The sequence below is a fragment of the Ornithodoros turicata genome, chromosome 2 (genome assembly GCF_037126465.1).
Source record: "Ornithodoros turicata isolate Travis chromosome 2, ASM3712646v1, whole genome shotgun sequence".
NCBI classification, from domain to species: domain Eukaryota; kingdom Metazoa; phylum Arthropoda; class Arachnida; order Ixodida; family Argasidae; genus Ornithodoros; species Ornithodoros turicata.
Genome location: NC_088202.1, coordinates 56,756,647 through 56,770,052, shown reverse-complemented (window position 1 = coordinate 56,770,052; position 13,406 = coordinate 56,756,647). Strand labels below are relative to the sequence as shown.

General features: G+C 44.5%; 1 protein-coding gene across 1 annotated transcript; it reads left to right on the top strand.

Annotated features, from left to right (window-relative positions):
• The first annotated feature begins 6,527 nt into the window (after positions 1–6,527).
• LOC135383534 (uncharacterized) lies at positions 6,528–9,878 on the top strand. Its single transcript, XM_064612949.1, has 2 exons — positions 6,528–7,022; positions 7,119–9,878. The coding sequence occupies exons 1-2, from the start codon at positions 6,591–6,593 to the stop codon at positions 7,386–7,388; spliced, it is 702 nt and encodes a 233-aa protein (XP_064469019.1). The 5' UTR covers positions 6,528–6,590; the 3' UTR covers positions 7,389–9,878.
• The last annotated feature ends 3,528 nt before the right edge of the window (positions 9,879–13,406 follow it).

The following is a 13,406-nucleotide window of genomic DNA, read 5'->3' as shown; positions in this document are numbered from 1 at the left end:
CAACAAGATGAAGATGCTCGACCGCATCTTAGCGGTGGACAGACCGATGAAAAAGAAGAGCAACTTTAGCCTGGATAATCTTCATTGGAAATGCAGTTTGGGCATAGAGCACGATGTGTAAATAAAAGAGATTCATTTCTTCGCGCAAAGTGTACGCAGGCGCCATATCTTCCCCCAAAGCTTTTCGTTTCCGACATCTTTTTCATTGTATTTTAAGTGGCCCCTCCAAAATGTCCGATGCTAACATGACTTTCACTATTCACTCTCCTCTCTACAGGTTGACGATGAGGAAGCGGGGACTTTTCCTGGGAACACGACGCTTGTGTCCCCGTCTAGGGCAAGCCCATCAGGCACTCCTCCATTTACGAACTCGTAAAGTATTTGTTGCAAGGTAAGACTGGGAAGAAGCCTTCCTGGTTTCCCAGGGCCTCTAAACTATTGCGCCTGATTTCCCTGCCCAAATCTCACGAGCCTCAGCACCAGCAAGCCTCAATAGCGTGAACGACTTATGGAGGGATACCAGAAACGCGTGGGGGGGCTTGGCAGGTGTGCAACGTTACAGAAAAGTGCGTCATTTGAGCAAAAACAAGGCAAACGTCTGGCAAATGGATCTCGCTGACTTTTCAAAGTACAAGAGGTTCAATGGTGTGGCTACCGCTACATTCTCATTGCGATAGTTTCATTCTTTGGTTTTCTGCGTAACCTCTTGCTAAAGATGAAACGTCCTGCTGACATGAAAACAGCACTTATTCGTCTTTTTCACGATGTTTCACGGAATGTTCCTACACACATCTTTTCCTAGAAAAGGGGAATTCTACAATAAGACCGTCAAGAAATACCTGGCACGAAAAAAGGTCCCCATAGGTTTGAACTCTTCTCTAGTCAAAGCTTCACAAGCAGGACGAGTCATAAGAACTTTACACAGCAGAATATTTCATTATTTTAGAGTAACCGCAAAACACCACTTCGTTTCCGCGCTTCCCAAAATCGTGCGCGACTACATAACCACCAAACACAGAACATTGGGCATCAGCCCGTCCGAAGTCACTCCCGGAAACAAATTGAAACTGTTCAACAAAATAATTGGAAAGCCCGTCGTACCCTCTGTGAGAAAGAGGCACAGAGTCTAGGGTAAAATGAGGGTTCAACTGCACAAAAAAGTTGTTCTAAAGAGCTCGGAAGGGAGTTGGTTGCAACAGATTTTCACTGTCTCCCGCCTGGGAAGCACATCCCTTCTCGTTATGCATCTGGAAGATTACCAGGGTAAGGAAGTGGACAGATCTTTCTACCCAGAGGAGGTACTCGTCGTAACCAGTGACGCCAACCAGCCCTGGCCAGTAATGAAAGTGCTAAGAAAGAAGAAAGTGAATGGTCTGAGCTTTTCCTTGGTTCGCTGGCTCGGTTACGACAAAGAGCATGACAGTTGGGTTCTGAGCAGCAACATGGCCACGATTGGGAAATGACGACCGACATGTATGTCCACCTCCTCTTGAATGCCAGCATGGATAAGTTTCCGTCAAATAAACTCAATGTCTTCATGGTAGCTTTTGACAGTCTACTTCAGCTCTCGGACTGCTATAAAGTCGGCCCGATGGCTCTCATCATAAGCAACAATTTTTTAAATATGAGATACGAAAAGCAACATGCAAAAATCAAAGTTCCTTTCGACGACATTGTCGAAACCGGGAGAACTTTTTGTGTCACCTCAGATCTTGAGAGGGATTTGGGAGGAGCCATTTTCAAATCTATTGTTTGTTTCACGGATCATAAATCGCGATACGACTTCGTCTTACGCGAAGACGTGAAAGTCGTGGAATTGGACCCTTGGGCCCTATCCTCGTCAAAAGTAATCGACCTCGATTACTTTACGTCACAAGCTGTAGGGCGGGGCTGCCACGGAATACTCCGCCCTTAAATCCCGCCCGTTTCAATTGAAATTTATACCTAGTTTTCCTTCGCAGCCTCTCGGCCCTAATCTCGGACCGTGACCCTACGTCATTTTGACGTAACAATGACGTAAAATATTAGTTTCAAAGCTGAAAAGTAATCTAACGAAAGAGGGTCGATTACTTTGAGCGGCGATGGGTTTCGTGATGGGTCCGCATGTGCATTTCCGTTTATTGTGTTGTATAAAGTCTGTATGTGCTCGTCACAACAAAAAATTCATGTCTTTCTTTGTTTGTGTTTAATGATGAGAAAAAAGCACCGCGTAACACCGTTTCTCTGCGCCGATCGCGGCATCGTATGCGTGAAAGCGGCGGGCTTTTCGAAGCGTCGTCCGAGCCGTACGTCGTACAATCAATGTTATTGCAACGTAGCGGTGTGCACACGAAAAACTCATCGATCAAAGTTCACTGTTTCTTGAGTAAAACTATCAATGCTCATTTGCGGTATCATTACCACCCCCCACAGCTCACGAGCAAAAGAAGCATATTGCAATGCGAATTATCATTTCGCATATCGAGCACACGAACACACAGAAAAATATAAAGAAAAGCTCATAAATAAAGCTCAAGATATAAAGCACGAACCGATTTCTCATAAACGCGTTTACGGTTCGCGCCATACTGTCCGTTCGACACTTTGCAATGATCCTTCGCGCTTTTACCGTTTTGTCAGTTTTGTTGCCTGCCATCAGCGCCATCTCTCGGGTACATACCGAATTATAAATGCCAAGTACAATCACGGTGTCACACAAACATTGCCGTCTTGCACACCTGTACGTCAAGAAAAATGACAAACAGCAAAAAAGGAAATTACGAGCGTGCTTTTCCACGCATTTTCAACGAAATTCAGTTTTACGCCGGTAGAGTTTTCTGTTTCCAACACCTAAGAACCGAAGCAACAAGGCAGGGCAGGCAGATCACAGGTGTGGTCTTCGGATTCTCAGGAGGAAACACCGATAAGGCGGGTCGCTTTCCAAGATAACACGTGGGGCGATTGGTTGATAGAAGGTGTCAACCGCTTTTAATATTCACGCCTTTTTCGATTGTGCACCAATGACAGAAGAAATTTCAAGTAATCGAGGTAGCTTACTTTGACCAGGATAGGGCCCCTTGTCTCGCTCAGGTACTAGACAACCCTTACAAAACCTTGTGTATGATCAGTCCATAAAATGTCTATTGACATTGGTCTATATGTGTAAAAAGGAAGTCCATAAGATGTTTATAAACTTCCTATCAAATTTCTATGGAACGTCTACTCAGAATTGGCCACCGACTTCCTATTGAATATTTATTGAAAAACGTCTATAGAGAAATGGCAATAGAATATCTATAAGCTTTCAATGGAATACCTATGTACCTAATGACGACACACATGGGTACCGATTAAGACTTTATTTTTCCTCCCTTACAACTAGGCTTGATAAACTGTTCTTGACTTTTGTGTCGTCCACTAGCCCGAAGCTGGATACCGTGTAGGCTGGAACAACGAAATATAACATGAGGTATGTCACACAATGCAGAGCTAAATGCAGGTACAGTGCAGAACGTTCTGTAATGCCTGACAACAGTGTTTGAAAGACAGCAATGAACTCTTGCCGCCTGGTAAAGGTAGTTCACGAAACATGGTAATGCCTGTTGCACTCAAAGCACACTTACAAGATAAGTTCCACATCCAATGTGATACACCAAAGGATTTTATCCTACTGAAACATGGGCCACAACCATCTTGCGGATACCTTTCTTAAAAACTTGAAGAAGGCTGTCAAGTGCCGAATTTGAAACATCTCATCTCTTCACAAAGTAATTCAGGAATGGGAGAAATGTTTTAAATTGAAGAGCTCGGAAGACCAGTACCAAAGGTGGCCGAAACAGCTTTGAAATTAGAAGTTTTGAGCAAGCACGGGGACAGCACAGGACCCAGGTTGTAGTGAAGGCTCACAAATGCTTAGAGGCAATGCTCAGGATGGCAGTAGCTTAAAAATGGCCAAATAGGGACCATCACAACATGCCTAGTACGTTTCATAATTCTATTGGATGAAAACACTACCAATGAACACAGCAATACTCACAAATCAGGGCATTCACTCTAGTGCTATCCAGTGCCTCCTTCACTGCCTTGTTTTGTGTGCATTGCATGCAACCCCAAACAGGGACCTTCCCTTTAGCTCGTCCTCAGTGAAGAGGGCACGCAGAAGGGCTCTGGCAAATTTGGTGGGTTGTCCTGTGCTGCGGCTCTTCAGGTAGGTGAGGTGGTGGCTTCCCACAATGGCACCACCACCGATATCCACCTGTAAAACCAAGAGACATTTAGTTCTACTTTACATATAGACATGTATTAGGATTACAGTTGTACATTTTTGAAAGAAGGTAGATATATCCCTGTTTCTTGCTTACACATATGCACATACACATCTGACATCAGCATGACAATCTGATTCGGCAGCAGTGCACAACAAATAATGTAGCAAAAGATTGCAAGAAGTACTGAGCGTTCCATTCCATGGGGAGCAAGAGTAATTACCTGTGGCTCAGCAACCACTGGCGTAGAAGACTGGCTAGAGTCAATAATATTTTTCAATCTTTTCAGCATCCTAGCAGAATCTGAAAAAAAACAAAAAAAAAACGTCCATTCATCCCAGGCATCTCTGTGGTACAGCACTTGTTTTACAGTATATTTCGGGCAAGACAACGAATTCTGCCACAGGAGGGAAACTTACCAGCTGCCCCTTCTGCCTTTTCCAGCCGTTCTTTTAGTGCCCTGTTTTCTTCTTTTAAGGCATCAAACTGCGAGCGAAGGGAATCAAGCTCTGCAAGATGTGCGCAGCATGGTTCCTAAAGAGAGAAAATCATCACCTCAACATTACAAATAGGATCATAAAAGGAGGCCATCGTAGGTATAATTGGAATGAACTCACGTTGTCAACATTGGCTCCTGGCGCTTCGACATCATCAGAATGCAAATATTGCTTAAAGCTCAGCTCCGCCGATTTTCGACTGCGACAGAATGGAGCCATGCTTGGGCTGTGCGTTCGTTTCCGCACAGGGAGCATACATGTGAAAAATTTTCACCCATTTGTTTGTAGTTTTTAAGAAAACAATTTTTTTAAATTTTCCTGGCACGGCGGTCCTGTGGTCGGCAAACCCTGACCAATCCCGGCTTCGTCCTGGCTTAGCCGCGCTCGTGGCTTGGCTAACGCCAAATCGTCGATGCGATGGCGGAGATCTATCGGCGAAAGTGAATGTTTTGGGTGTGTTCCGTGATAATTGCTGTCGTTAATAGCCTCAAAGATAGTTTTGCCGGTCTTTTTAACAAGACTTACAGGATGGCCTCGTTGTGCAACGACGGCCGTCGTGAGCGGACATTCTGTGCCCGCACTCTGCTTCATGCTACCAACAAGACCTAACACCTAACGTGTGACGTACACTTACGCATTCTCAATAGCTTTGGCAGTGCACTATGCGCGGACTTGCTGCGCGTGCAGAAAGCACCACCAAAGCTATTGAGAACGAGAACGTGCTCGAAGACGAAGTATTCCTTATAAGAAACATGATAAAACGGTGCGGTGGTCCCCGATAGCTCGTGACAGCTGTTTCAGCACGATACAGCGGCCATGACGGAGTGTAAACACAAACTGGTTGCCAGGCAGAGCTGGCTAGGTGTGGCTATCCAATCCGCGCAGTTCCAAGTATGACGTCACAAGTGGAACCGCCGCACGGTAGTTTTTCTCAAATTTCTCACGAAGGAGTATGAAAATTTGGAAAGCAATGTGCGTTTATGAATGAAGCTGGGACCACGGTTCTGAATATCACAACGTCTTCATACTTTCGGAACAGCAGCGGAGCTGCACTTTAACAATCTTGGTCCGTTTCCTCTCCATCGCTGTTTGCGAACCTACGACCAAAAAATACACCCTAACCCTACACCTTTATGCCTCTCGCTACGCGAAACAGTTTACAAACAAATTTCTGACTACATTATGATCAGTAAAGATATTGGAAGTGAGAAAATAATACTTACCGACAGCCAAAACGTAACTGCGAGAAGGTGGAGCGCTTTCTTTCCACTTGACAGAGACTTTCTCGTGTTTAGTGGTATCCACGTGGGACGGATACACGGAAAGCTGCCTGCCTAAATCGTCCACAATGGCCCTAATGGGATAGACATCCCACTGTGCAAGACGCGGCCACTTTACCAAGATGTGCGACATTGCTGGCAATATCGCAAACGAAGTGAAATTATGAAAATAGTCCAGCTGGAAATCGCACCAAAACACAACTTTCACAACGTCGCGGGCAAGGGAGGTTTGACGTTGGATTGACTTGGCTTATATGGGTATTGGATGGACGAATGGATGCCCTCGTTACTCTGAATCCTCCACAAACAAACATGTACACACATATATATAACACAACACAAAATAATATTGCAACGAAACCTTAGTTTAGAAATTAGTAGCAGCATAATATCCTTAAACGCCAAATTGGTTTGAGAAAATTCTGGTTGTGGCAGCGAGTGTACCGTATCACGTCATAAGCCCCATAGGGATCAACATTGTCAACATCAAGCACAATACGAAACAGTTTTGCCCTCCTCGAACAGAAAAAGGTGGTGCCTTTGCTCCTTGCGATTATTACCATAATGTGATGTCGGCAAAACGGAGGTACAATCAGAGCCTGTGGGACCTCAGCTCCCATTGTCCGAGGCGGACTCAGTCTCGAGAGAAGAAAACGAGGCTCGAAATCTCGAACCTGAACAACGTGCAACACACAAATGAAACCGATGCTGGTATCGAAAAAAGCGAGCGCATCACGAGCTCCGAAGAACGTGACCTGCTGATTTGTTGCAACGAACAGCGACAGTTCCCAGCGGACAGCGACCGCACTGTACCCGATGGATGCTGTGAAGGAGGTCCTTCGCAGTCGTCGGAAGCATACCATAGTGACAGGGAAGACTGCGACGCCACTACCACCCATGACCGCGACGATACTGCATATGACTCCCACGACACCGACGACAGTGCTGATGAGTCGTTATATGAGGAAGAGCCAGCGCAGGAGGAACCTATGGACGATCTTGTAAGTGTGTCTCCAGTACATTGTGAATTGTTTAATTTAGTACTGGAGTGGCGCAAAGCGGACAAGATTTGGTTACACAAATATTTTCTGTTTCAGGACCAGCCCCTTTACAGTGGCTTAAAATTGACACGTCGAAAAAGTTTGTTACTTATTCTGGCCTACAGTCTCAGGCACCATTCTTCGAAAGAAGCAACCGAAAGCCTCCTGAGGCTTGTGGATGCCCACATTCCTGACACATCCACCCTGCCGCTGTCCAAATACCTCTTCTACAACCAGTTTGCCACCTGCACAAGGAAACACACATTTCACATGTATTGCCCCACTTGCCGCTCATATCTGTTGCAAAAAAGTAGGAGACAACGATGATACCACTACTCTTGCTGCTATCCTGTGCACTCAGTGTGACTGCAGTCACAATATTGAAAAACTGATGAAGTCCGGATCATACTTTGTTATGTTGAACATTGAGAGTCAAGTACGAGATCTTTTGGAACAGCATGGCCTGCCAATACGAAGAAAGGACGCAGGCTTCGACATGAGTAATAGAACTGACAGTGTTGTGTACAGGAAGCTTCCAATGGAGGAAGACGACGTCAGCATCACGTGGAATACCGATGGTGTCCCTGTGTTTGAGTCTTCGGGCTTCAGCATTTGGCCGCTACAACTCATTGTAAATGAACTGCCGTTCAAATCCAGAAGTGACAACGTAATCGTGGGAGTCTTGTGGTTTGGGGAATGCAAGCCTGACATGAACTGCTGTCTTCAACCTTTTGTAGACCAAATGAACCAGCTTTCATCTGGTGGGATACAGTGGACGGACACCGATGGACACTCAAGACTGTCCCGTGTGTTCGGTGGACCGTGTTCTGTGGATTCTGTTGCCAGGTGTCTCGTAATGAACATGAGTCAATTTAACGGCAAACATGGATGCGGATGGTGTAAAGCACGAGGAGAGCAGGTTGCAGTCGGAAGGGGCACCGCCCGTGTTTATCCATTGCTGCAGCCGCTTCCAAAAGCACGGACAGATGAAGGATTCAAGAAAGATGAAGCAGAAGCAGAACGGAAAGGAAAACCAGTGTATGGCGTGAAAGGCACCAGTGTTCTGTTCCTGTTGTCCTACTTTTCATTTCTTTTCGGGTTTGTTGTGGACTACATGCATGCTGTGTGTTCCGGATTCGTTCGGTCCACAGCATGCATGTGGTTCACCCACAAGGGCCTAGAGCAGTACCATTTAGGTAGCTACCTTTCTCAGATAGATCGCAAGCTTTGCACTTTACAGCCTACATGGGAATTGTCACGGTTGCCCCGGTCAGTTCATGCATGGAAATACTGGAAGGCCTCAGAGTGGCGAAATTGGCTCTTGTATTACTCGCCCGTTGTTCTGAGAGGCATATTGCCAACCCGCTATTTTCGCAACTGGCTGAAGTTCGTGTGCATCATGCACATTCTTCTTGGTAAGTCTGTGCCACTAGACAGATTAGCTCTTATTAAAAAGGAGCTGGTGATGTTTCTCAAAGAGTACCAGATGCTGTATGGGAAGCACCATATGACCTACAATGCACACTTGTTGCTTCATCTCATAGACAGTGTGCGAGAGGGGGGTCCACTGTGGTGCTACTCTTCATTCCTTCTTGAGAGCATGAACGGTGCACTTCTGAAGTTATTATATGGGACCAGGAACGTGGATAACCAAATTGTTCAGAAATACTCTCTGCGGCGTACACTGCCTAGGCTTGCAAGTAAAAGCCTTCATAAGACCCATGGCTTCGCGAAGCAGTTTGTCCAAGACACACATCACAGCTACAAACTGCGAAAGAGTGCATGGGGTGTGACTCTGATATACTATATGGAAAGGGAAAGCCACTCCCATGTGGGTCAAGGTCCTTCACACAGCTCACAGTTGACGGCTTTACGTTCTGCACTAAACACCTTGACAAATCTAGACGGTGTAACTCATTTATCTTCACGGACGGAAATTTTGGCAGAATTCGTTCTATTCTTCTCCCTGCTGCTTCTGAGAGTACGCAATCCATACGATTAGAGGTAGAGAAAATGAAGGTAAAAGATCATGTTATCACATCCATAGGTGGGTTACCCATTCTATTCGTGGAAGTTGAGGCTACCGCAGAGCTATTCAATGTATCATTCAAGGATATACAGAAGTGTATCTATCTGAATTTCTGCTAGTGCGACATACTTGTGTGTGCTGCACAAGAATGGTACAGTCGAGACAAGATAGAGTTCCTGCTGCAAACAAGCTGACAGTCCTACAGGATCTATCGACACATGTCATGTCAAGTATATACCATTTCATTACCCCATTTTTATTTCTATGCTATTAATTTCTTGTATGCATTGTTATACAGTGACTATACTCTCTCTTGTTTGAGAACATCATGCAGTGCTGCCCTGTTGGCACCCTGTGTCTTCTGCATTTGGCACTCTTACCTGCTTTTATTTTTATTCATATAGTCACTTTTATTTTTGTGTATGTAATTTATTAATCATTTAGTACATCATTCATTAAGTACCTGTGCAACAGTTTCATTGATTTGCTTGTCATTGTGTTAAATATATTCGTATCACACCGTTCATCGTATGAGCATTTGCTTTTGCACTGTACATTACCCTTTCTATTGACAACGGTGTATGTCACTGTACCAACTGCCATTAGTTCACTGTTTATTAAGACAAGGATCCAGGAACACAATGGAGGTTTCATCAGGCTTTTTGCAATGTTTGAAGATAACAAGGTCAGAGTACCTTGTTGCTCTGATTTGACAAACTTCTTAGTCTCAAAAAATAAATAAATAAATTTGAAAACATTCAAGCAGAAATGTTCATCCTTTGCATTTCTTTGTGTATTTTTTTTTCTAACACGTTTAATTTGCTTCATCGATACATGGGACTCGTAAGCCTACTGATTTCCTGTGGGTGGCCGTCCTTGCTGTAAATGTACTGCTTGCGACATACTTGTTTGATATCTCCAGCCCCCGTAAAAGCGGGTTACCGAACCAAGTTGCTGTGCTACCGTCGCCATCGCCTTACTTCCGTTCCCCTGGGGGCGGCGGTGCTGCGCAGCGCCACCAGACGGGAGAGATGGCGATCCGATAACAGCACATCGTCTGCTAGCTCCAATGCGTCGACGGGGCAGCGCCTTCTTCGGAATGCGGAGTGCGGATGCGTGGACCAATGAATGGTCAGAACACCTCAGGGGTAACACATCGGGAACAATCGAGAAAGTGTTGATAAGATTGTCAACACTTTCTCGATTGTTCCTAAGGTGTTCTTCTTCCCTCTACGCTTCCCTGCCCAGGCGAATGAGCGCAGTGATTGAGAGTGGAGGCCCAGTGTTCCACAGCGTTTCTTTGCCTCATTTTGTATAAATGTATTATTTCTTTTTTTAATCCTAGCCAGCAAGCGAGACTTTGTTGCTTCACATAACACCAGTAAATAAAATGAGGTAATCCCTCGCTTGTGCCAGTTTCACGGAGCAGCCGTTGTCCCTTACATTACTGTGACACCTTTCACAAAAAGTCGACGACCGCAGGAACTGCTCACATGTGGCCTAATCCCGGTGTACTTATGTTTCAAAAACAGTAAACAGGAACAAAAGGAAACAGGTTACAATTCCCATTGCACTCAACATTCCGAGGAAAGCACTGCCCCGTTGACGCATTTGGAGCTAGCAGACGACGCGCGGTTATCGGATCGCCATCTCTCCCGTCTGGTGGCGCTGCGCAGCCCCGCCGCCACCAGGGGAACGGAAGTGAGGCGAAGGCGACGGTAGCACAGCAACTTGGTTCGGTAACCCGCTTTTACGGGGGCTGGAGATATCAAACAAGTATGTCGCAAGCAGTACTTCTAGCCGTGTCTTTTTTTCTCACGCTTTTCATTTGCCAGGTCGATACATGAGACTCGTCAACATTAAATGTCGTGTAAGCCTACTGGTTTCCTGTGAGTGGCCGTCCTTGCTGTAAATATACTTCTAGCCGTGTATTTTTTTCTAACGCTTTTAATTTAACATGTCGATACATGGAACTCATCAACATTAAATGTCGTGTAAGCCTACTGATTTCCTGTGAGTGGCCGTCCTTGCTGTAAATGTACTTCTACCCGTGTATTTTTTTCTCACGCTTTTCATTTGCCAGGTCGATACATGGGACTCGTCAACATTAAATGTCGTGTAAGCCTACTGGTTTCCTGTGAGTGGCCGTCCTTGCTGTAAATATACTTCTAGCCGTGTATTTTTTTCTAACGCTTTTAATTTAACATGTCGATACATGGAACTCATCAACATTAAATGTCGTGTAAGCCTACTGATTTCCTGTGAGTGGCCGTCCTTGCTGTAAATGTACTTCTACCCGTGTATTTTTTTCTCACGCTTTTAATTTGCCAGGTCGATACACGGGACTCGTCAACATTAAATGTCGTGTAAGCCTACTGGTTTCCTGTGAGTGGCCGTCCTTGCTGTAAATATACTTCTAGCCGTGTATTTTTTTCTAACGCTTTTAATTTAACATGTCGATACATGGAACTCATCAACATTAAATGTCGTGTAAGCCTACTGATTTCCTGTGAGTGGCCGTCCTTGCTGTAAATGTACTTCTACCCGTGTATTTTTTTCTCACGCTTTTAATTTGCCAGGTCGATACACGGGACTCGTCAACATTAAATGTCGTGTAAGCCTACTGATTTCCTGTGAGTGGCCGTCCTTGCTGTAAATGTACTTCTCGCCGTGTCTTTTTTTCTCACGCTTTTAATTTGCCAGATCGATACATGGGACTCATCAAAATTAAATGTTGTGTAAGCCTACTGGTTTCCTGTGAGTGGCCGTCCTTGCTGTAAATATACTTCTACCCGTGTATTTTTTTCTCACGCTTTTAATTTAACATGTCGATACATGGAACTCATCAACATTAAATGTCGTGTAAGCCTACTGATTTCCTGTGAGTGGCCGTCCTTGCTGTAAATGTACTTCTACCCGTGTATTTTTTTCTCACGCTTTTAATTTGCCAGGTCGATACATGGGACTCGTCAACATTAAATGTCGTGTAAGCCTACTGGTTTCCTGTGAGTGGCCGTCCTTGCTGTAAATATACTTCTAGCCGTGTATTTTTTTCTAACGCTTTTAATTTAACATGTCGATACATGGAACTCATCAACATTAAATGTCGTGTAAGCCTACTGATTTCCTGTGAGTGGCCGTCCTTGCTGTAAATGTACTTCTACCCGTGTATTTTTTTCTCACGCTTTTAATTTGCCAGGTCGATACACGGGACTCGTCAACATTAAATGTCGTGTAAGCCTACTGGTTTCCTGTGAGTGGCCGTCCTTGCTGTAAATGTACTTCTAGCCGTGTATTTTTTTCTCACGCTTTTAATTTAACATGTCGATACATGGAACTCATCAACATTAAATGTCGTGTAAGCCTACTGATTTCCTGTGAGTGGCCGTCCTTGCTGTAAATGTACTTCTAGCCGTGTATTTTTTTCTCACGCTTTTAATTTAACATGTCGATACATGGAACTCATCAACATTAAATGTCGTGTAAGCCTACTGATTTCCTGTGAGTGGCCGTCCTTGCTGTAAATGTACTTCTACCCGTGTATTTTTTTCTAACGCTTTTAATTTAACATGTCGATACATGGAACTCATCAACATTAAATGTCGTGTAAGCCTACTGATTTCCTGTGAGTGGCCGTCCTTGCTGTAAATGTACTTCTAGCCGTGTATTTTTTTCTAACGCTTTTAATTTAACATGTCGATACATGGAACTCATCAACATTAAATGTCGTGTAAGCCTACTGATTTCCTGTGAGTGGCCGTCCTTGCTGTAAATGTACTTCTACCCGTGTATTTTTTTCTCACGCTTTTAATTTGCCAGGTCGATACACGGGACTCGTCAACATTAAATGTCGTGTAAGCCTACTGATTTCCTGTGAGTGGCCGTCCTTGCTGTAAATGTACTTCTCGCCGTGTCTTTTTTTCTCACGCTTTTAATTTGCCAGATCGATACATGGGACTCATCAAAATTAAATGTTGTGTAAGCCTACTGGTTTCCTGTGAGTGGCCGTCCTTGCTGTAAATGTACTTCTAGCCGTGTATTTTTTTCTCACGCTTTTAATTTAACATGTCGATACATGGAACTCATCAACATTAAATGTCGTGTAAGCCTACTGATTTCCTGTGAGTGGCCGTCCTTGCTGTAAATGTACTTCTACCCGTGTATTTTTTTCTCACGCTTTTAATTTGCCAGGTCGATACATGGGACTCGTCAACATTAAATGTCGTGTAAGCCTACTGGTTTCCTGTGAGTGGCCGTCCTTGCTGTAAATATACTTCTAGCCGTGTATTTTTTTCTAACGCTTTTAATTTAACATG

Excerpts from the sequence above, each read along its gene's own strand:
- LOC135383534 (XM_064612949.1), top strand. The coding sequence starts at position 6,591 with ATGTCGGCAAAACGGAGGTACAATCAGAGCCTGTGGGACCTCAGCTCC. Across the intron at positions 7,023-7,118 it reads AGGAACCTATGGACGATCTT|GACCAGCCCCTTTACAGTGG; the intron begins GTAAGTGTGTCT and ends TTTCTGTTTCAG.